This window comes from Chinchilla lanigera, unplaced genomic scaffold (assembly GCF_000276665.1).
Source record: "Chinchilla lanigera isolate Chin_1 unplaced genomic scaffold, ChiLan1.0 scaffold00003, whole genome shotgun sequence".
In the NCBI taxonomy this organism is placed as follows: Eukaryota; Metazoa; Chordata; class Mammalia; order Rodentia; family Chinchillidae; genus Chinchilla; species Chinchilla lanigera.
Window position 1 is genome coordinate 3,013,321 of NW_004955404.1, and position 22,709 is coordinate 3,036,029.

At 46.7% G+C, this 22,709-nt stretch overlaps 1 protein-coding gene across 1 annotated transcript in view; it reads right to left on the reverse strand.

The window, feature by feature from the left end:
• The window catches only part of LOC102016228 (unconventional myosin-XVI), a gene marked incomplete at its 3' end in the record, with an annotated part of 353,926 nt that overhangs the window by 70,607 nt on the left and 260,610 nt on the right, over window positions 1-22,709 (reverse strand). The window contains 2 exon segments of the mRNA XM_013515827.1: window positions 14,708-14,908; window positions 15,856-16,008. Coding sequence (XP_013371281.1) covers window positions 14,708-14,908; window positions 15,856-16,008 — 354 coding nt within the window.

Here is a 22,709-nt window from a genome sequence, read left to right on the forward strand (position 1 = left end):
CTAACTCTGTGACAGGACGTTAACACCATGGGCTGATTCCCCTCCACCACATTCTTTATAAGAACCCTTCTGGCCACTTCAGTGTCGCTGCCTACCATGGACATTTTAGAACAGTACTTCTAATCCTCTGTCTCTATAAAATATTTTGCTGTGATTTGATAGAAATTGCTTCTAATGTGTATGTCATTTTGGGCGGAATGGACTAGTGGTGTTTGATTATTACTAAGTTGGTGATTTCTTGTGTCATCTCCTCCTCCATAAACACGCCATAGTGCTCCTCTTCTAGGATATCTTTCGTCACAATTTTCTGATTTTTAGCACACACCTTCTTTACATGTTTCGCTAGACTTAAACCTAACTGCTGTATCATTTATGTAATGATATTCTGTATTCAGAAATGCTGTACTCATATTTGTAAATGTTATTGTATTTTTCATTTCAGAATCCATTACTAGTGTACAGAAATGCACCAGATTTGTTTAAGTTCATGCTGTATCCTGTGACTCTGCTGAATTCATGGATCACTACTGCAAGTTTCTCTCTTCTTGGTAGATTCCCTGGGGTTTTGTAAGCTGACATTTATGGCTCATGAAAACAGGTGCAGGTTCATTTCTTCCTTCCCAATCTGTTGGCCTCTTTATTTCCTTTCTTGCCTTGTTACACTTGCCGGAACTTCCCCCACTTTGCTGGTTGGTGGTGAGGCAAATGTCCTTGCCTCGCTTTTGACCATAGGAGTTAAACACTCAGTTTTCAACCTCAAATTAGCAGTAGGCCTGCTGAAGATGTTCCTTACCAAGTCAAACGGTCCTCTCCATTTCTATTTTTCTTAGAGACTTTGCACCATGGGGTATTTAATTTTTTTTATCAAATCTTTTTCCTGTATCCATGGATAAGATGATGTAGTGTTTCTTCTCTAGGGTTATTAAGACTGATGGGTTACCTTGATTGATTCTCAAATATTGAGCTGGCTCTGCTCTCTGGAAAGAAACCCAGTTGGCTACAGAGGGTGATTCTGTCCATCTATTGCTGAGCTCCCTACATTCCCGGGTGGGTTTCATTGTCCCTTGTCTTTGGAGTGCACACGTGTGTGTTGCAGACTTTGGCTTTGGTATCAGTAACCCTAACTTCATAAAACAAATTAGGCCGTGTTCTCACTTCTATTTTCTGGGCAAAACTGTGTAAAGTTGCTGCTAATTTTCCTTAAAACATTTGGTAGAATTCTTCAGTGAAACCATCTGGGACTGGGAGCTTCATTATGGGGAGATTTTAAATTACAAATTCACTTCTCTGATAGGCCTATTCAAATTATACGCTGGGTGAACGGCAGTGGCTTGTGTTTTTCTGAGGAGCTGGTCCATTCCATGTCAATATTCGTGTCCATTTGTGAGAGTTGTGAGTAGCATTCACACTGGGTCATGTTGATGTCTGTAAATCTACTTCCTGTTCTAGTCCCGATATTGGTCGTTCTGTCTTTTCTCTTTTCATCCCTTGTCAGTCTTTATCATTTTTATTGATATTTTCAAAGAGCCGCGTCTTCGCTTCATTGATTCTATCCTTTCTTCCATCAATTCCATGGATTTCTCCCTTTTGTCACTGTCTCATATTTGCTTACTTTGATTTTGTTTCTCAACTTCTGCAGGGGAAGCTCAGTTTATTCATTTCAAACTTTCTCTGTTTTCTTACTTTTTGTACAGTGCCAACTGCATCTCACACATTTTATATGCTATATTTTCATTCTGTTAGATAGATATATTTTTAACAATTCTCTCAAGACTTCATCCATGGAATATTTGAAACAGGACTGCATAGCCTCTAAGCATTTGGAGATTTTCCTGTTATTATTTTCTTGCTGATATCTAGTTTAATTTTGTTGCTGTAGGCCAGTGTACTCTGTATCATCTCAGTTCTTTTTAATCTGTTCCATTTCATGGTCCAACCTCCACCTTGTCTTGATACAAGTTCCCTGGCTATTAAAACAGGGGACTCTGCTTCAGTTGGTTTATGTGTTCTGTAAATTCTGAGGAGATGTTGTTGGTGACAGGGCTGGGGGTTTCTTGTGCAGGGCTTCTGCATGTGTGAGGCAGCGGCTGAAGTGTCCACCTGTCCTGTGGCCGTGGGCTCCTCTGATACCACGCAGCTGGACCATAAGTCCCCAGATTAGACATCTTGCACCCCTCCAGGCCTCCTCCAACAGTGTCAGTGTGGGTTCCTGGGACTGTGGGTGGGGACTGCGCTCATGGCCTTCATGTGAGCACTGAGGAAAGGATGGGAATGGACACCCGGCTCCTGATAGACCCTCCCAGCTGGGGAAATCGGCCTACTTGTCCTCATGAAGTTGTTCCGCTGGCTGCAGCCCTTCACCCTGCCCTGTGGCCTCTGTCTCCTGCCACTGTGCCTTGGTCCTTGCCAGCCATGGTGGCTCAGGGAGGGCAGGACCTGCAGGCAGGAGACGCTGGCCTCCAGCCTCAGGGCGGGGCCAGGGGACCACAAGGCTCATGTGCCCAGTGGGCAGAGATGCTCTCCTTGCTCTCTTCTTTCCTCCTCCTCTCCCTCCTTCTTCTTTCTCTTCTCCTCTTCCTTCTCCTTTTTCCACTTGCTATTCTTCTTCTTCTTTCCTTTCTCCTCTTCTCCCCCTCCTCCTTCTTTCCCCTCGTCTTTCTCTCTTTTTCCTGCTTCCTCTGTTCTCCCTCCTCCTCCCCTAATCTCAATCTCCACCTCCCTGCATCCATCTGTCTTGCCTCCCTCCCCTCTGAAGATAAATGAAGGGGTCTGTCCCCTCCCTGTGTGTGCAGCATCTATCATTCCATCCCTGTCCCTGTTTTAGCCCTCACCTGGGCTGCTTCTTTCTTTTCCTTTTCTAGAACTTCCCGCCTTGGCTCAAGAAGGATGCCCAGCATCACCTGTGCTGTCTCTGAGGTGGTACACGGGCCGCCTGTCCAGCAGGAGTAACTCGATCTACACCTGCACCTGCACACCTGAAATTCATCCCTGCCTCTCAGAAGAGTTGCTTGCAGTTGGGCTGAGCTCTGGGAGAGAAGTCCACAGTGCCCTCAGCCACCCGGGTCAGAGAGTGGTGGGCTGCGACAGGAGGGCCCATGGACACCAGGCAGCACGTTTGCAAGGAAAAGACACAGAGTAGCCAGAGAGGATGTGAGGTCCAAAGCCGAGGGAAGCAGACAGGGGAATGAATGTCTGAGCAGGAAATGCCCATCCTGCCTGAGACGTCACCTGTGGCCTCGTGAGTCTGCAGTGGCTGGAGATCAGAAAGCTGTGTCACAGCTGCTCTGTCTTCCTTTCCTAGTTTATGATTTGGGAGGTGAAAGGAGAAGCCCACCGTCTCCATCACAGGTCACCTAGCCTCATTATTTTAAGGCCTGGAAGACAGACGGGCTTCTTGCTGGATGTGACCGCATCCCTCACTTGCACGACAGGTAGGCTCCTAAGCATGCCACTTTAAGGGAACTGCCACGCACTCAGAACTTGCCTATGGGGTGATTCTGATCAGTCAAATGACAAAAGGAAATTTCTGCTAGGCTCTGTCTGGGCAGTGAGACGCCCCGCACAGTGCTGAGCGGTGCCAAGGGGAGTGGACAGCAGCTGCTGCGGGCTGCTTTTAGGATGTCCTTGCTGTCACACTCCAGTGCGCAAAAATACAATTAGGGGATAGTTATTTCAGCGGTACATAAGGAGGGAGACACGTGAAAACCTCAGCACGGTGGCTGCGATTCACAATCCATCAAGGAGCCAAGTTTCCTGGCTTGCGCAGAAAGTGAAAGTTCCAGAAAGCTGCACTGAGTGTTTCTTTCTGAACCAGAGGCTGCAGAGCTCATGCCTGGCCAATCACCAAGGAAATTGGAACCTAAAGGTGAGAGCAGCGTAGAACCAGCTGATCTCTCACCACAACGTGATTCCTGGACCTGGAGCAGCACCAGCTGCTTCCTCCCCTAGCAGACAGGGGCAGAGATCTGCCAGACAGGGACAGCAGGTTCTTCTGGTAGCTGGGACGTGGCCATGGGGTCCCCTGACCACCTGCTCTACTATGCGGCTGATGTATCCCATGTTTCTCAGAACAAGGCCTCTGGATTCCCTGCCACTTCTGGCGGGAAGCGAGCAACCTGCACTGCCCATGTGCCCTGAAGGAGGCCAATGTGGATTACAGTTGGAAGATTAAGGCTGTAGGAAGTGAAGAGAAGGAACCGTGGTACAGGAGTGAGGACCAGTCCACACTGGGGTCTCCTCAGAGGGACCTGAGCTCTCAGTGCCTTGAGCCTTGTCTCTTCTCTGTTCATTTTGCTGCTGAGGTCTGGCTGGTTCCCACTCAGGGAAGTTTATCGATGTGATTAGCGCAGCCCAGAGTTAAGACCCTTAATCCAGTGTCACACACTCATGATCCAGTCATGCCCAAAGGCACCACCTGGGAGTGCTTGAGGCGCTGGTGCACATTTTAGATAGATACAAACCATAACAGTGGAAATGTAGCTTAGTGTAGCCATTATGGTAAACAGTATAGAGGTTCCCCAGCAAACTAAAAATAGGACTACCATCCCACCAAGCAATCCCACTATTAGATATGTAATTATAAATAAAGGAGGCAACACCTTTATACCAGAAAGATACATTCCTATGCTTACTGAAGCACTATTCACGATGGCTAAAATATGGATCAATCTAGATGTTTACCTGTGGATGGATGGATGGATGGATGGATGGAAGAAAGATGGATAGAAGAAAGAAACAAAAGACAGATAAGTAGACATGGATAAAAAGGATGTACACTGACATGTTTATAGAGATGAACACCACATGTTCTCTCTCATTGGTGGCATCAGAGAAAGTCAGTCTTGTGAGGAAAGGAACAGAAAGTAATCACTAGAGACTGGAAGAGCCAGGGTTGGAGGAGCAGAAAGAAGTTCAGTCAGGAACCGAGTGCAGCTGCCGCAGAGGACACACAGTCATGACGGGCTGAGACAATTGCTGAGAGATTTCAAAGTGACTGGAAGAGTAGAAAATTCCCAACATACAAAAAGAGTTAACACTGGAAAATAGGGAAATGCCTATTTCCTTGACTTCATTACTACACATTGTATACAGGTGTCAAATTATCATAATGTGCTCTGTAAAGTTGTGCAAATATTGTATCTCAATTAAAAGAACAAATTTTGCCAGCAGTACTTTGACACCCTTCAGGGGCTGACCCACCAGAAAGAGAGAAGACAGAGCTGTGGGAGAAGACCCTGTTGATTATGCCCAGAGCAGGCTGTAAGCAGTGCAACCTGTAAAGAGTTAACCCCACAGTTGGCTTGTTTTAAGTAGTGAGTCAGGCTGAACCCCACATGACTCATAAGAGCACTGTGGATGGCACACGGATTAGCATTTTCCTTCACCAATGGCCACTGCAGAGACGAGAGACACAGTCTGTGAGGCAGTGACTCTTCCCAAATTTCCCTCCCAGAACTGCAGTTTATTTTACTTGAAAAATGAGTTAGTCACTAACCATGATCTATTCCTGGTCTTTTCTGTCCTTGATGAAAGGATATTTTATTCCCTCCTTTATAAGCCTTGCCTGCAGCAGCATCTTACCCCAGCAACCACACATAGCCTCCTCACCCTGTTCTATAGATTGTACAACCAATAAATACCACGGGTCTGGCTGGTTCAGGGTCTTTGCTGTCTCAAGCACTGACCATCCCAGCTCTGTGTTTCCCTTTTATCTTGTCCCTGAGTTTTTCTTTGCAGCCTTGAGTCATAGCACCAGAGAGGAGAGTGGGGTCTTTGCTGGAGTCCCCCATACACAGTGATCACTCTTGCATCTGCGCATGGTCCCACTCATTTGGGTGACCCTGTGCCAGCCAGTGTGTGGCCCTGGACACAGCACAGTGGGTGGGAGGGGGGACAGGGGACAGAGCACAGGTGAGTGGCAAAGGACACTGAGATGTTTCCTTGTCTCACCCACAGAGAAGAGCCAGATAAATGCTGCTGAGGAGGCAGGAGGGGAGGTGGGAGCCACAGAGGCCAGGGGAGAGGTATGTGTGTAATAAAACCCAAAGCCCAGGGCCGGGGTAGGAGATCACCAGCCAGAGGGATGTTCCTCCTTCACTTAGCGGGAAGGGCATCTGATGTTCCTGGGAGGGGTGGGGCGATCCACAGGGGGAGAAGTGGCCAGCATGTAGAAGACCTCGCTGACCACATGGGACACACAGGCCTCTCCTATCCATGTGCTGTGTAAAGCAAGAATGCAGGGCACTGTAGGCCGTGCACTGCTCCCCAAAGACTTCCCCTTAAGTTTGTTGTTTTGATAGTCACAGAGCACTAGAAATTCTTAATTAAGGTTGAGTCTGTGACCTCCAGGTAAAGCAAATAAAAGAGTTTCTGAGGCCAGAGAGAAAGCAGACTGGTCACTGGAGGTGTCTGAGTTTTGATCCAGTTTCAGGGAAGGATGGACTTACTGAATATATCTGAAAGAGCAGTGCAAGTCACAAAGACACCTGGGTGCTGATGGTATCCTTTGAGCCCGGACTAGTTGGCCCCAGGTACACAGAGAACAGATCCACTGCAAGGGGCCGGGAGTTGGGCTTTGGAACAGGAAGCAGAGCCCACCCTCCATTCGGGAGAGCTAAAGGTACAGAAAGAAATGTGTCAAGGGACAGCTTAGGAGCTGTGGGTAAAGCCCCCACCAGGAGCACTTGCATAGGTCCATTACTAATCAGAACCACCCTACTTAATTTTGAGCAGTTACCAGAGATGCAAAAAAGAAAAAGAAAAAAGAAGGATGAGTTAGAGACCACAAGTAGCCCTCTACAATCCTTTAAGGAAAAGCACTCACTCTTCTTGCTCTTTGCTTTGTGATAATTTGCACTCATTCCGCCAGTAGCGGGATGCTGATGAGGGGACCCAAGAGGATGGGGGTGACGGGTGTGACAGGACCCGGGGTGATGGGGTGGAAAGGGAGGGTCTGGAGTTGAGATGTAAACAGGAAGCAGAATTGACTGCGTGTATTTCCTCATACAAGTCAAGCATCCCTAATCTGAAAATCTGAAATTCAAAATGGTCTAAACTTGAAAAAAACTTTTTTTTCATGAGCTCTAAAAAGTTTGGGATTTTGGAGCATTTGGTTGTTCAGCCAGTGAATTCTATGGGAATGCTCCAAAATCTGAAAATATCTGAAAGCCTGCTGGTCCCAAGTGCTTCTGAGAAGGGATGCTCAGTATGGAACTGGTTTCCGGCTTTGCCTTGAGTCACAGGTGGGGACCGGCAGAAGCAGCAGCTTCCTTTACTTGTTTCCCTTGGTGATATGAGTTGAGGAGGGTGGGGAGAGTCGGGAGGTTGCTACTGAGCCCTGTGCAGGCCAGAGCCCCTCAGAGAGGCGGTAAGATGCAGGACATGGCAGTCACCTCACCCAGGATGCTGAACTGTGAAAGTCCATCAGTCCTGACCCCGAGGACCATCAACACCCATGAAACAGGAGCAAACTGACTATCTGCGTTGAGTTATTTACATGCTGCAAAGTGGAATCTTCAGAGAAGAGGTCCGGAGGAACAGAAGACAAAAACGCACAATGTTTCCAGCATACCCATGAATTCAATACAGCTCGTCGGAATATGTGATGGATGTGAAGACTGGTTTTAGCGAAATAAATAACAATCGTTTGCAGCAGATGCAGGCATGTGCTGGTGTTTTCATGCCTGGTTTTAGCTCTCTGCTTGAGGGTTGCTGCCCAGGACCTCAGCCCCCATGCAGTGGCCAATTATCTCCACACCCAGGACGTGTAGAAGCGTGGGCTACTCTCCTCGCTTTGCACCGTGATTGTGCCCCATAGCACGGCTTGTCTCCCTCTGGCTCACCGTGAGCTGGTAAATGCTGGTGAGTGAAGGTTTTCAGCACACAGAAATGGTGCAGAGTCCCGGGAGACACCAAAATCAGGACACACAGGTCACTTGACTTTAGTATACATGACATTTATGGATATGCCTCATTCCATTTAAGGAGAATAAGCAACCAAGTGACACTAAACTGCCAATATTTAGGGCATCTAATGCTCTGTATTCATAACTTTCTGTGAGCCTGTGAAGGTACCAGACAGGCTCAATGCTGCGGGAGCAGGAGGATTGTGCCCATGGGCCCCACACCTCCCCTTCCTCGCCATGCCCAGCAAGGCAGGCCGAGGGCTTTCGGGTCACAGCCAGCCAAGGGGGACACTGCTGCCGGGAACAGAACATCAGGATCCCAGCAGAGCTCGTGTTTATTTCTTAAAATGTCTACCCAAGAGGTGAACAAATACAGACAGAAATTAAGCTCTCTCTGTGCGGGTCAAAATATTTTTGTCAAATAACCTTTAACAGCATCAGTTTGGCTTAGACCAGACAGATTTAATTGCTGTGTCTGGAGACGCTGCCTGGAGGAAAGAGGGAAACGAATGGAAGCTGCCCATTGATTAGTCTGTCTGCTCTGTCATTCGATTTGAAGGCCCACTTCCAGAGCTGTCCTCGGTACACCGTGTCTGCCACAAATCTCCGTGGGTGCAGGCTGGCAGGTAGTGTACAGATGGTGTTCCCATCACAGCAGGGACTGGGAGGCCGACCGGCCGCAGGGCCCCTGGCCACTCCCCTGGTTAAGGTGTCTAAGGGCAGTGAGGCTGCTTGAACGCACATCACCCAGATTCTGCTAGAGTACCACCAAGGTAAAGATTTCTAACCCTCCAGAGAGCCAGGTCACAGCATCAGTCTACATAAATAACAGATGATTTTCAAACAGTTCATTCTAAGATGGGGTGCCTACTTTTCTAGGAGAAGGGGAAAAAAACTGGTATCTTACAGACAGTCCCAAATCAGGACCACCCTTGTCTCCGCATGATCTCGGTCATGAATGTGTCAGGAGTAGGGAGTAAGATTCCTGGGGAAACCTAGCCACACAGTGACAAGAACAACAGTGACCAGCTGTCTGTGTTTGGGATGACAACTGCACGTGTAGGGATGTGGATCAGGGGTGTGGAGAAGGAGCGCTGAGGAACACATTCAGAATCCACCCTAGAAAGCAGCACATCTGCCAGCTTATGGTAGCAAGGGACTATCAATTTTTGTTTCACCATAAAATTGCAGTACAGTGTGTGTGTGTGTGTGTGTGTGTGTGTGTGTGTGTGTGTGTACTAGAGAAGGTTTTAATTTTCTTAAGGGAAATAACATCAAAAGAGCTTTTAAAATGCCCATTAACATTTCATATACCTGCATGCTCAGTGAAAATATCAGCCATAAAATGAAATGGTAAAGAACAGAATTTTCTTTTTACAAAATTCTTTTTAATCAAGGTAGAGCTACCCATCTCCCAAACAACTTATATATTCACTAAAATATATACTCACCACATTAACATAAATGAAAACATTTACCTGCATGTTTTGTCTCTTAGCACTCTGTCATGGTTTCCAGTGGAGAAATGTTTAAGTTTTCATCACTGATCTCTCACTACAGTCTTTCAAGGGTGATGTGGTGCAGGAAGGTGGTATAATATACCTGGAATGGTTATAGCCACCTGACACCCACACAGTGATGCTCACACTGCTGTGCCCCCAAAAGACAAATACCCTAACATGATCTATTAAACATGGCTTTCAGTGATGTGAGGCCATTTATGAGATGGAGGAAATAGCATTTTATAAATGAATGAAAGACATTTACCACTTACTTAATCAAAGTCCACTGGCCCACCCATAGTCTCATCTGAAAACAGCAAATTGACTCAATGGGCCCTGAAATATTTCCCACTGCTTAATATCTCTGATAAGGTCAAGACTTTGCACAACCCTCTGACATTCCTGAACTGCAGACCCTGACCTCTTCTCGGGGAGGTGTGACTCACATTTTGGAAGCATTCTGTCTAAAATTAATCAACTCCACATTGATCAATAGCCCACCACTTAACTTTCAGAATAAGATTGTGAGAGTCATTACTACATTTTTCTTAATTATAAATTTCATGGCCACCAAGGGTCCTTGTGCTTCTTAATGTCACCCAGCACTGGTGTGGAAGCCCACCTGGTCCGGTGGGCCAATCCCTCTTCTGTAGACCACATGGATTCCATGAGTGGGGCTTGGAGACTCACCCCGCTATGAGGTTGGGACATGGAAGCACAGGGGCCTGAGGAGTGAGCTAAGGCTCTTCCACCTACCAGCCACCCATGGGCAGAAGGGTGTCCCCAAATTCAGGTTCTCCTGGAACCACAGAAAGGTCTTACAGATGTCATTAGTTAAATCAAGAGGAGGGCCTGCTAGGCTGGGCACTAAGTCCTTTCAAGAAGACGAGACACTCAGACACTGAGGGACAGGCAGCATGCTGGCCACTGAGCTTGGGTGACATTTACCAGCACCAGAGAGCTCCAGCTGCTGGGAGCAACACACTAGGACAGGCCTGGAACTGCTTCCCTTGGGAGACTGAGGAGCCGACAGTATTCACATCCCAAATGCCTGAGCTCAAGGCCCCAAAGCCCTCCCTCCTCAACCACCCCAGTCCTGCTCCTTGCTGCTCTGCATGTCCCCCAGCTGTGGCCATGGCACTCTGGGCTCTGCTTCAACCATCATGGTGCCTCCTCCATGACCAAACCTCCCTTTGGGTGTTTCCCACTGGGCTTAGCGCCTACCCACAAAACCTAGGGTGATCTCCTGGTCACCAAACTCTTAGCTCAGGAAATCTCTATACAAAGACCCTCTTTCCAAACAAGTCCACGTGCCCAGCTTCCACAGGTGAGGACCTGGGCATATCTTCTGGAGGCCATCACCCAGCCCTTTCCAACGCTTGATGTGTTTGTGGGACACAGAGACGAAACGCAGACACATCCTCCTGGGTCACGAGAACAGTGCTAATTCAATACCCAGGGGCCACCGGGTACCTGCAGGGGGCAGCGATGTGAGATCCAGATGGAAATGCTGTATCGTAAAGTAAATTACAGTAACTTCCAAGGAAGTGGTATGACCGGGACGCAGTCAAGGCACACAATGTGCCACACACTGCACAGCTATTAATTTTTACTTACATTTTCATTAGCTCAATCTTTATTACTTCAGAGCAGTTTACTTTCTCGTAATCCATTCGCTTTCCTCGCATCAAAATTTAAGAACTTTAAAATACTACTTCCTACTCCAGATGGCTGAGAACTGCTCTAATGGAAACTCAAGTCTCCTAAGAGCCAATGTCAAGCTGTAATTCTCCTTCCCTTCAAGATTCTTACTTTTAACAGTCAATAAAATTAGATACAATTCTGGGTTAAATGTTTCTCTGTAATTTAAGACAGCAGTTTAAGAGCAATCCCTAAAACAGGCAATCCCAGACATGCTTTGAAATTTGCAAACGCAAATAATCAACAACAAACAAACAAACAAACAAACAAAAAAAAACACAAACCCCACAAGCCTTCTTTAATTCAAGTCTATGCTCATTAATGAGAACTTATTAATATTTCATGCCATGCACAGCCTCTTACCATTTACTTTAAAATATTTCCGTAATGGAGATTGGAAAATACACCATGTTCCTTTGAGTAATGAAAAATTCAAATGTGTTTAGGGAAGCTCTTCAGCTATAATTCAAATTACGTTGCTTAAACATTTCTAAAAGGACCTGTGAGCCTCCACATCCACGTGCTTCCGAAGCAGGGCCCAGGCTCCCAGTTGGAGCTGTCAGGACAGGCGAGTTCCCCAGGTGGGCCTGGCTGTCAGGATCACCACAAGTAGCAACCGCTGCCCTTCCTGGGAGATGTGAAATAAAAAGACCCAGTGAACCACCGGGAGGAACAGGTGGTGGTGAGGGACACGGCCCAGCCCTTCCATCTGGCCAAAGAGACTGCTCACAAATTCAAGAGCACACAGGGTCACAAGTGTTCCCAGGGGGTCAACTTTACTGTCAGAGATTATTCTGGACTCTTCTTCCTGCCATCAAAAATAAACCCTGCATTCAGCTTTTTCTATCCACCTTGACTTACAAAGTGAAGAATATGCTGCTTTTGTTTTTTAGTGTCATAGCTCAGGATTTAAGTGCACGGACAGCTATTCTGGGTGATTCAAAAGGCATGTGGGTGACATATTGCCACAAATTACACATAATCTGCACTCTAACATATGAATTTGTCCTTAGGGGTCCTTTGGCTAAGAAGCATTAATACATCTCCCTGAAATGAAAGATTTCATAAAACCGCAGAACTGACTCTAATTATGGAAAACTTGCTTAAAAATAAATGTGTTTTCATGGGAAAACCCATGATTCCATGAGGACTTTGGATCAGCACCAACTGATCACTAGGCTGTCACTCTAAGGGCTGATTTCCAACAGAAACCAGTGCAATAATTCTACTAATTTAAACTATGGCTTGCTTTCAACCCAAATTTTCTAGAAACAATTGCAGCTAAAGTTGAAATTCTATTAAGTGCTAGAATATTTTTTCAAACTGAATATAAATCAGAAAACTAAGATTCTAAACCATGTTCCCCCCCCCATTAAAATGCAGTTAGCTTTTATTTAATATCTAGTAGTCTCCACACGGCACAGACGGAAAGGGCTGGTTAGATCTATATCCTCTTCCCATGGCTCCCCTAAAAGGTGAAGGAAAATAACTTCCTGAAATCACGATACCCCACTGTAAAGTTTTACGCAGTTGTCACAAGCTCAATACATGTTGAAAGTATGAATATAAAATCTGGACACAGGACTAAAAGATTCCTGTTTTTACAAAGAATTTCAAAGGCTCAGTCTCTGGAAGAGAACAGGGAGTGAGCAGTAGCCGTCCAGGGACACTGAAACCTTTCCACCAACTTCCTCTCCACAAGCAGCAGCCGCCCCATGCATCTTTGAGCTCCTGTCGATCCCACTCACAGGCTCACTGGGGCCTGCCTGCTACATCACCAGCACGCGTTCTGATGCCCTTTTCTCAGGGTTTCTGACCGACTGCTCTTTTCAGTATTTTTTTTTTCCACCTTTCAAACCATCAAGATACACATTTCCAAGCACAGGTTCCTAAAATCAGCAAATCAGCCAACCTCTGACAGCCCAGCATCGCACACTGTCATCAGCGCTGTCCTCCCGCCTAAAGCACTGTATAAGCTACGAGTGAAGAGGATGAAGTCCTCGTGGCGGTGCAGACTTATTTGGGGTTTGGCCCAAAGCAGCCTTTGTAGGGATTCCGCCTCCCGTTCTTCCTGCACCGGCCGCACTCGCTCCCCTCCTGTCGATGTGGCGTCAGTGGCTGGTGGACCGCGCAGCCTTCCCAGAAGCCTCCGCAGTTGGGAGCCAACTTCAGAACTGTCACCTTCAGCTGCTGTGACCAGGCCTGTGCAGGCGGAAGGCAGAGGCCACTCTTGTGTGGCTTGGGCCCTTGTCCAGGCAAGCCTGTCACACACCGCTGGGCTCCTCTGGTGCTGGCGTGGCTAGCCCTCGCTCTAGATGCTCATGTGTCTGTGCTGAGCGCCAGGGCGTCGAGATGTCACCCGGGCAGGTGGCAGCAGTAATGGGAACACTACTCTACAGCAGCCGCATCTCAGCCTTGCCAGGGGTCCCCTTCGGACGGGATATTTGGCTTGAGTGGCTCAGTTCTGGGGCGCGGTCTTCAGGGAGCTCCTTCAGCATCACCTGGGAGCCCGCAAAGATCTGCTCCTGCTCTCAGTCCTCTGCTGCCCAAGCGGCTGGTATGGATTCTGTCCCATGCAACCGGGTCCTTTGAAATAGGAGGTCGAGATTCTCTCTTCCAGTACCTAAGTCCTGCTAAGGGCTTGTGCCAGAGTGGCCAAAGACACAGGGGCAGACACCAAGGTGGCATCATTAACTGCAGACGGGAGTGGGACTGGAGACAGATGGACATGGATTTAAGTATTCAGAGATGGACAAAAGCCCAGCAAGGTGGCACAAGCCTGAAATCCCAGCCTCTGGAAGGCTGAGGCAGGAGGATGGCAAGTTCAAGCCCAGCATAGGCAATTTAGTGACCAAGTAAAACCCTATTTCAAAATAAAACAATTTTGAAAGGGCTGGGGCGGTAGCTCAGGGCAAAGGCCCTGGGTTCAATCCCAGCATTAAGAGAAGAAAACGAGCAAGAAGATGAACACAATATGGTCTTCCTATGAAGACAAGGACGAAAGTTCAAGGTTGGGTGGGAAGGAGCTCTGGGGGCGGGGATTCGAGTGAATGGGAGCAAGACCCTAAGCAGGGGTCTGTGTGGGGGTGGTGACAGGGCCGACACTTCGGATGTGAGGAGGGTACCAGGCGGGGAATCCTGGCAGCGTGGGAGAGAGGAGCACGATTCTCTAACCTGCCGAGAAGCAGGAGGGGTGAGGGCAGCCGCTGTCTTGGGCCACCACGCTCCAAGAAGAGGACCCCAGGACTCCACTGCACCAGGGAGCAGCAAGTGCAGTCACCGGGAAGATGCTTGCATCGTGAAGAGACCTCAAGACGCACAGCGGTGCTTTGTGTACCTGAATCCCCAGGCTCTTGCGCTCCTGTGAAACGGTAACCCTAGAAAGCCATGCGGGGCTGCACCCCACTCTCCACACCATGCTGGGGGTGGAGATCATTCCTCACACTGAGAGCAGGTCGCATACAAAAGTACAACTTTGTGGGTCGCTTTCCAGCGTCCTGATCAGAATCGCACACACCAAGGCACCCAAACGTCCAAAGCTTGTTCCTGGGACCACGGCTCGGCAGGGCAAGCCACAGGCCCCGCGGCCCCGTCACTCACCCGTCCCGCGTAGTGCATGACTGTGAAGGCGGAGCCCGCACCCCGGAGTGCCACGTTCCCGTTCCCGTCCCTCGCAGGCGGGTACACTGCATTTGTGTTCGACGATTCCAGCAGACTTTGGAGCTTCTTTGGAAGGGTTGGTTCCGCCGACCAGATGGTTTGACTTTCTTCATCCAACAAAGAGAGAAATCCTGATGGCTTCTGAGAATGAGGAAGACAGAGTTTTTTCCTCTGTCACCTAGGTTGGCATTTTTGATACAGTTCAGGCATGCTTATTTTGGTTTTATTACATTTATACAGACACAAAAAGAATATCATTCTGGTTTTGGTCACTGTTTTGGCCCCACCCAATGTGTAATCCTAGCTGAAGCAGAAGGACTGCAAGCTCATGCTCAGCCTGGGCAACTTAGCAAAAATGTATCTAAAAATAATAATAATAATGAAAAACACAGAAAAGGGATGGGGAGGTAGCTTATTACAAAAGCCCTGGGTTCATCCCTATGGGGTAGGGAGAGAGAGAAGGGAGGAGGAGAGGGGAGAGAGACAGAGAGAAAGAGAGAGAGAGAGAGAGAGAAACTGCTGTTGTATGAAAAATTTGTATTTGTATATAATGATTCCTGTGTCAAAGCTTCACTGTAATTAAAACAATAAAGATAAGTATGAACACCTACAGATTTTCCAAGCCTCTTAAATTTAACCAAGTATTATATACGCATACACTTTGCCCACCAGGCTTCCAAAATTTAGATCTTAGAAACTGAAGGCAAATAAAGAGCATTCTACTGAATTTGTTTCATAATATCACTTGTCTTAAAATTATCTTATTAAATGTAAAGTTTGTACAGTGGTCACGTGTAACTGCCAAAACCGAGTATTAGTCATAGCAAGTGAAAAATGTTGAAAAATTTTTACATTTAAGTGTTCATATGCTTCTTGTCCTTTGAATGAATTGGTTATCTCTCAAATGCCCCTTTAGGAAAGGATAACTTGTGCTCCTCAGTAGACTTGGAAATGTTATAAATTCACTGCAAGGTTTTATATATAAAAAGCTACCTCAAAAACAAAGCCTTCAGAAGGAAAATTCTTTGTCTCCAGTACATTTTACATGCATGTATCCTATTAAGTACCTAATTATATTATATGAATACCTGGAAAAAGAAATCCAAAACTCCAGCCTGGCTACCAGGAGAATATGTGGTTTCCATGGTAACTCCCTCTTGTACACATTCTGTTTGCTCTTGTAGGAAAAGCACGTCATTGATATAGTGGTGCACCCGCTCGTTGGTCATGTTGACACAGAGCTATTGTGGGGAAGAAGAAAACAATACAGAGCGTGAGGCGAGGTGCAGAGCTGCCTGCTGTGCGACACTGTTACAGCCCGGCAGAGGACTGACCCAGGAGCGCTGTGACACATTAGTCCGTTAAGCCCGGAGCTCTGCCCGCGAAGTCAGCTGCTTTTGATGTCACATTGTCTGTTCCAGTTAAAGTGAGGACATTAAAAACAGCAAAGGGCATAATTACAGCATTAGCTTACAAAGACTGATTCTCAAACACATTTAATCATTTAAAAAATATTCCTCAAGGGCAGATACATTCGGGCTCCTTTCAACAGAGGTGAAAGTCAAGTTTGCTGTAAGGCCCCAGGGCAGAGGGGTGCAGGGCTCTGCGCCCTATTGTGGTTGCGTGCGAGCCATGCACTTGGGTTTTCCCCAGGAATAATAAAGGTAGGAAGATGCCACAAAAACCACAGATTTATCAGGGCAATCTCACCAAATGTCCGTTTTTCCTCTTTCCACAAGATATTTCCAACCAGACACACATGTTACCGCTGAAAGTCTTAAATTCTTAATATTAGAAAAAGCAAAAATTTCTTTATCTGAAAATATTTTTAAAAGTTAAAAATCTAAATTCTAAACAAAGTGAAATCTTACTTCCCTTCTAAGCTCCTTCCCAGTTTCCATTCCCATCCAGACATCCCGAAGCTCCTTCTACTTAAACTCTCCTCCTGCTTTCTCTTGATGACCTAATACACTTTTCTCGCCCCAGTGCCACAAAACCACTTGGTCAGAAGTCACCAGGGATGTGCGTATTCTAACCTCGATATTCAGTGCTCAATATTTGTTTTTTTATTACCACTCCTCCTGCCTGACAATGTCTGAACTTTCCACTGTTTCTCTGGAGAGGAATTCCGGCTCTCAGCTGGTCACTGCTCCTTTTCTGTCCCCGCCTGATTCTTCTTCCACTCCTACCTCCTCACACCAAAGCATTTGGGGCTTGACCTGTGGACCTCATCTTTAACCACAGCCACTTCCCGGGGGCTCCTTCAGTCACACAGGTCCTCACAGGCCTCCGAATGCCCCCGAGCCCTGCGTCACACCAGGTAAAGTCCAGAGTTTGTCCACATTTAGTGTTCATTAACTTGCTACAGTTAACTGAAGATGAATGGTCTGTAGAGATTTGAAACAACAGGAAAGATTCCCAAAGGAAACTGGAGCTCATCTGTGAAGGGAACACTGCCTAAGATTTTACTGAACACAAAATATCCTATATCCCTATGAAGAAAGGGCCAAAGCTTATGTATAGAATGTGAGACTAGAAAGAGCAGTTGGGAGAATTTTCTCTGGGAAGATTGCCTGGTTCCTCTTCTCCAAGTACCTAAGGTCTAGCACGGGGACTGGAAGCCTCTTCTAGATACTTTGTCCTTCTGCTGGGAAATCCTTTCTTCTCTTCAGCCCACACATAAGGGTCCCTTATGTCTCACCCATGAATCAGTGAGACAAGCCACCTCCCAGGTGATCAGCAGCAGGAAATTTTAAGACATCTCAACGTTCAGATTGTGACCTGAGTACTGCTGGCTGGTGATAGCCACATCCACAATGAAAATCAGGAGCAAAAAAGTAAATCTAAAAGGTATAAAAAACATTTCCAGTTTTTTACAAAAGAAACCCCTATAAAGCTTCAGCTGAGGACAGCTTTGAGAGTATAATTACTAAAAAAGGTTAGCATTAAATACTTAGCATCAGAATAATCAGGAAAGACCCCTAGAAGGAATCTCCAGAATTAGCCAGACACTATCCTTTGCAGGCTCATGAGTAAAAAATCTGTAAAGCTTTCTAAATGAAAGAAGAGATTCTCTGGGATGCCTGCTCGAGATGGGTAACCTAAAGAACCAGTGCCCCAGGATTCATTTCCCTATGCTTAGCCATGCAGACACTCAGAGGTCACCGTAGTCATGGTCCAGGGAGCCTGGCTACTGCTTGCACTGGCAGTAGCCCTGGGTGTCACCCATGCTGTGTTTGTTTTACAGGCATACAGAACACAAGAGCTATGGGGTCCTGGAGAGTTCCACCCAGATTTCAAAGGAAGGCCTGGGAGGCCAGCTGGTGTGCCCCTGACAGGGCAATGTGTGAAGATGTGAGAGTGAAGTCACGATTGCAGTAGAGACCCTAGGACATCAGAGAGGCCAAGAATGTGGATCATCTGCTGGAGAAAGCTGCAGGCAGCAAGCAAAGCCAACTCAAGAGAGAGGCCATGTGGGCTGCAATTGGCAGGGCTGTAGGGCTGGACCTGCACAAGCCATTTGGAGCTCCCATAACCTCCCCTGGATGCTGAACATACAGCTCTAGGACTAAATGTTTACCCTGCTGGGTTTTGGTCTTGCTTTGGTCCCATTCCTTTCTATCACCCTATTTCTCCCTTTTGGAATAGGAATGTTTACCCTATACCTTTTCATGTCAGAAGTATTTAATTCTTTTTCTTTTTACAGAAACTCACAGCTGTTTGCCTTGAGTCTCAGAGGAGATTTTGGCTTGGACTTTTCAATAATGTTGGAACTCTGCAGACAAAGGCATAGCACAGTAAAGGAGCAGGAAGAGGCTGTACTCTGGGTCTCCTCCTTCTGCTTGTCCAGAGAAGTTTCAGCAGTCTGCTGAACTGCTGATTCTAGGGAGGAGGAGCTTCTGAGCCTTTGGATGGAGGAACCTAACTTTTTGTTTATATGGTCAAATGGATTATAAAGGACACAGCTTCTCTATTGAACCTCTAGCATGTCCAAGCTGCAGTATTCTATAGTAGTTCCCTCTTATGACATGACATGTCCTTTATAACATATCTGAACATTGTACTGCACATTATGTTTTCTGCATTTGGGGAAAAAGAAAAATACTAAAATAATGCATTTAAATCCCACAGGGTAAATCTCATCTTTGTGTGTAAAAGCAAATAGTTTGTGGACTGATTTTCAGCTTGCAGATTTTATTGCGGTGGTGTTTTCTGGAACTAAACCTATATTTGTACTTCTAACAGGGAAGAACAACACTGACTCACTGGAAACACATGCATCTCAAAGTAGAATATCATTCAAAATTAGTTTTATGCATGAGTACATTAACTGTTTCCCCAAAAGTTGTCTTTGCCTATTCCAAGTTGTTCCAAGCACTTACTGTTTGAACAAAAATTAAAACAGAAGTTCTACTGGGACATTGCTGTAGTTTCTATCTTGATGCCCCCTCCAAAGACTCATGTGCTTATGGGGGGGGGGCTTTGGAAGGTGGTTGGATCATGGGTGTGTGATATTCATTGGTGCATTCATCCACTGATGAGTGTATGGCTGAATGTGATGATGGGAAGTGAAGCCTGGTGGTGGAGGAGGTGGGTCACTGGAAGTGTGGCCCTCCTCCTCCCTGATCTCTCTCTGCTTCCTCTACCATGCTATGGGCTATTTTTGCTCTGTAGTATCCCTCTGACATGCTGTCCTGCCTTGGAGCCAGGTGATCCTGGGCTGAAACCTCTACAAACTGTGAGTCAAAATAAACCTTTCCTCCTTAGAGTTGGTGTGAGATATTTTGTCCCAACAATGAAGAAGTAACTAAGACATGATGAATTTCAAAACTGCCAGTAAATGTCACAAGGTCAATAATATAGGTCTCCTATCAAGAGCCAAAGAATTATTTAAAAATCCAGTCAAATTAATGATGGTCAAAATTGTGGGTAGAACTTATGCTTGGTCCATTTTCACTGAACTGCCTGTGTGTGTAAATGTGCATATGTGAATGTGTGAGTGTGTGTGTGTGTGTGTGTGTGTGTGTGCCAATGTGCATATGTGGGTATATGTTAATCATAAACAGAGGAAGATTTTTACAAGCACAGTAGTCCATGTATCTGGAAACAGATCTGCATGTGTAGCTGAGATCTGAGATCACTGACTCAATTCAAAGGAATCATTATTTTTGCTTTTCTTTGCTACCCGTAAGAATTGTGTCTGGATTAGATCCCCAGGTACTCCTCAGGGAAGAGTTGAATATAGGTGAAAGGTGAATAGTCAAGAATGATAATAACTACTAAGTAGCTGCTTAATTAGTATGCATCCTTGTCTAATCAAAATACATGTACATTGTACATTAAGTGCCGCTGCTAACGGGCTTAATAATAAAAATTATGCAGCCCTTGAAAGCATGCGTTAGCAACAGAACCTCCTAGCTTATCCAGATGGTACGTCATTTGTATTAACGACAAACTTAATTTCTTGAGTAAATTTTCACCAACTGTTCTCCCTTTATTTTTTATTACTCAGTGAAATATGTCTGAAGTGAAAATATAACAGAGCATGACACGGGCATCACAGAATTAAAGTAGAACATTGATTAAAGCTGACTGCAGTCACGGGCAGAGCCCCTGGCATCAGACGGTGATTCCCAGCCCTGTCTGCACACTGGTTCTCACTGGGAGCCTTTTCAAAAAGGCGGATGCCTGAGCCTGACCCTAAAACCATTGAACAGGGGTGGGAGGGGGAGCCAGGTAACGTGTCCACGCTCTTTCTTTGCAGGGTTCCATGCGTTCAATCATGTTTACGTGGCACAACCACCTGAAAAGCTTTTAGAGTACAGCAGTGTCTGGTTCTGTTGCCTAAAAGACACCAATAGCTGTTGCTTAAAAACATTAAATAGGTAGAAACTTGTTGGAGAAACACAGTTGTGTGAAGCCAGTGGGCATCCAGGCAGGACTCCTCAGAGCCTTGAACATATCAAATGCACTATGATCTGCAAGTGAGCTTGTTTTTCAATAAATAGAAATAGCTTTAGTTCTTCCATTTAAGTCTGTATGCCTTTTAAAATAATTATTAACTCATATTAATTGTGCAAACGAATCTGGGTGTGGCATTTACACGCACGCACGCACACGTGCACACGCACACACACACACACACAGGTCCTGCTTAGGTCCTATGTGTTTCCCCAAACTAAGTGATAATCCTTGATGTCAGTGTATTATGCACACAGTGCCAGGCTTGGGGTATGCAGGGATAGCACCTCTCTCCCTGGTTTTAGTTTTTGAATTCCTGAAGCTCCTATTGTTGCAGGGTCCTTTCTTCTATGCCATTCCAGTTTTTGAAGGTCGTGTTTATTTTTCTCCTGGCACCAACTGCCTCTCCAGGTTTGGGAAATCCAGCTGTGCCTGCACACAGGCCTGCGCTGTGTCTGCAGAGCGGGGGTAGGGCCCAAGGCCACGGTCCCCCGTCACAGGTCCCCACAGCTGGCCCCTACCTGCCGCCTGGACCCTGGACTTGGCTCTGACACTGTTATCTCACCTCTTCCTCCCTTCCCCCTGCTCCCGTCCATTGGCAGATTTCTGTTTCTCAAAGGGACCAAACATCATTTCCTTCTCTGACTCCCTTTGATATTTTAAAATCAAAGTATGTATACAAGATTGAAGACACGTAAGTGACAAGTGGCGTTTACTCCCCATGCACAAAGCGCATCACCTTTATGCAGACAGAAGCTCCTCTTGTTTCTTTTAGTCGTTCTGTTACACACAGCAACATAGATTCATTTTAAAAACCCAACCCTGTGATAGGAGTGATCACCGCGGTACTCATCTGACATAAAGAACCGTTACTCCCCTGTCTTAGTCTGTTCGGGCCGTGGCAGCATAAGGCCACGGACTGAGAAACTGATGAACCACAGAAGCATATTTTCGTGATTCTATACACTGGGAACCCCGAGCCCACGGCGGCCTGTATCTGGTGTGCCCTGCCGGCTTTCTCGGAACCGAGCCCCGTGTCCTCCGGTGGAAGGGAGTGAGGAGCCCATGCGATGCAGCCCGCAGCCCTGCACGGAGCGTTTGCCCGGCCCATCTGTGCACGCAGAACCCTTGGCTTGGGCGCTGCCCGGAGCCCAAGCTGTGGCAGTGGGGATCAGATGACAGCGTGCATGTCGGGCACAGCGGTGCTGGGGTCTGAACGTGTTCCCCAGGGTTTCTGCATGGAACTGACCCCCAGTATGGGGGGCTGGGAAGTGGTGCGTTTAGGAGGTGCAGGGGCCGGGAGCTCCACCTTGTAGCACCTCACTGCAGGAGGGTGCTCCTCCTTCTCTGAGGGGCTCAGCCCCGGGATGGGTCCCTGTGTTCTGCCCCAGGAAGCGCAGAGTGCAGAGGGCAAGGTCTTGCCTCCGAGGTGGTGACCAGGCTCTCGCCATACCCCGACCTGCTGGCACCTCGACTGGGAACATGTCCGCCTACAGAGCTGCAAGCCAATGCATTTCCATAAATTATCAATTACTCAGTCTCATCAATTCTGTTTCCCCCCACAAAACTAACCGAGGAAGATGCCATCCCCTAAAGGACAGCAACTGGGCTTGGAGGGATTGTTCTTCAGAGCCAGTCGGCTCATAACAAGCCGCTTGGCTGAATTCACTGCCAGAGTCTGCGTAATGACATGCGAAGACCAGGGTTGAAAAATATATTTGAAAACATGTGTAGGCGTTCTGTAAGATAGCGCATACATGATGTATATCCCTCAATTTAAATAAGGCCATGCCCAAGAGGTAGAAGTACAACCTCTGACAACAGTGCTGTTATTTTAAAGTTCCCATATCATATTGTTCATCATTTTTCAAAGAAAAACTCTGTTTTGCTTTGTTTTTAGCAATAAACCCTCAGCATAATCAGTATGCCTTCACTTTTCATGCAAATGTATGGATGTAGGTTTTGTTTTTTTTTTTTTTTT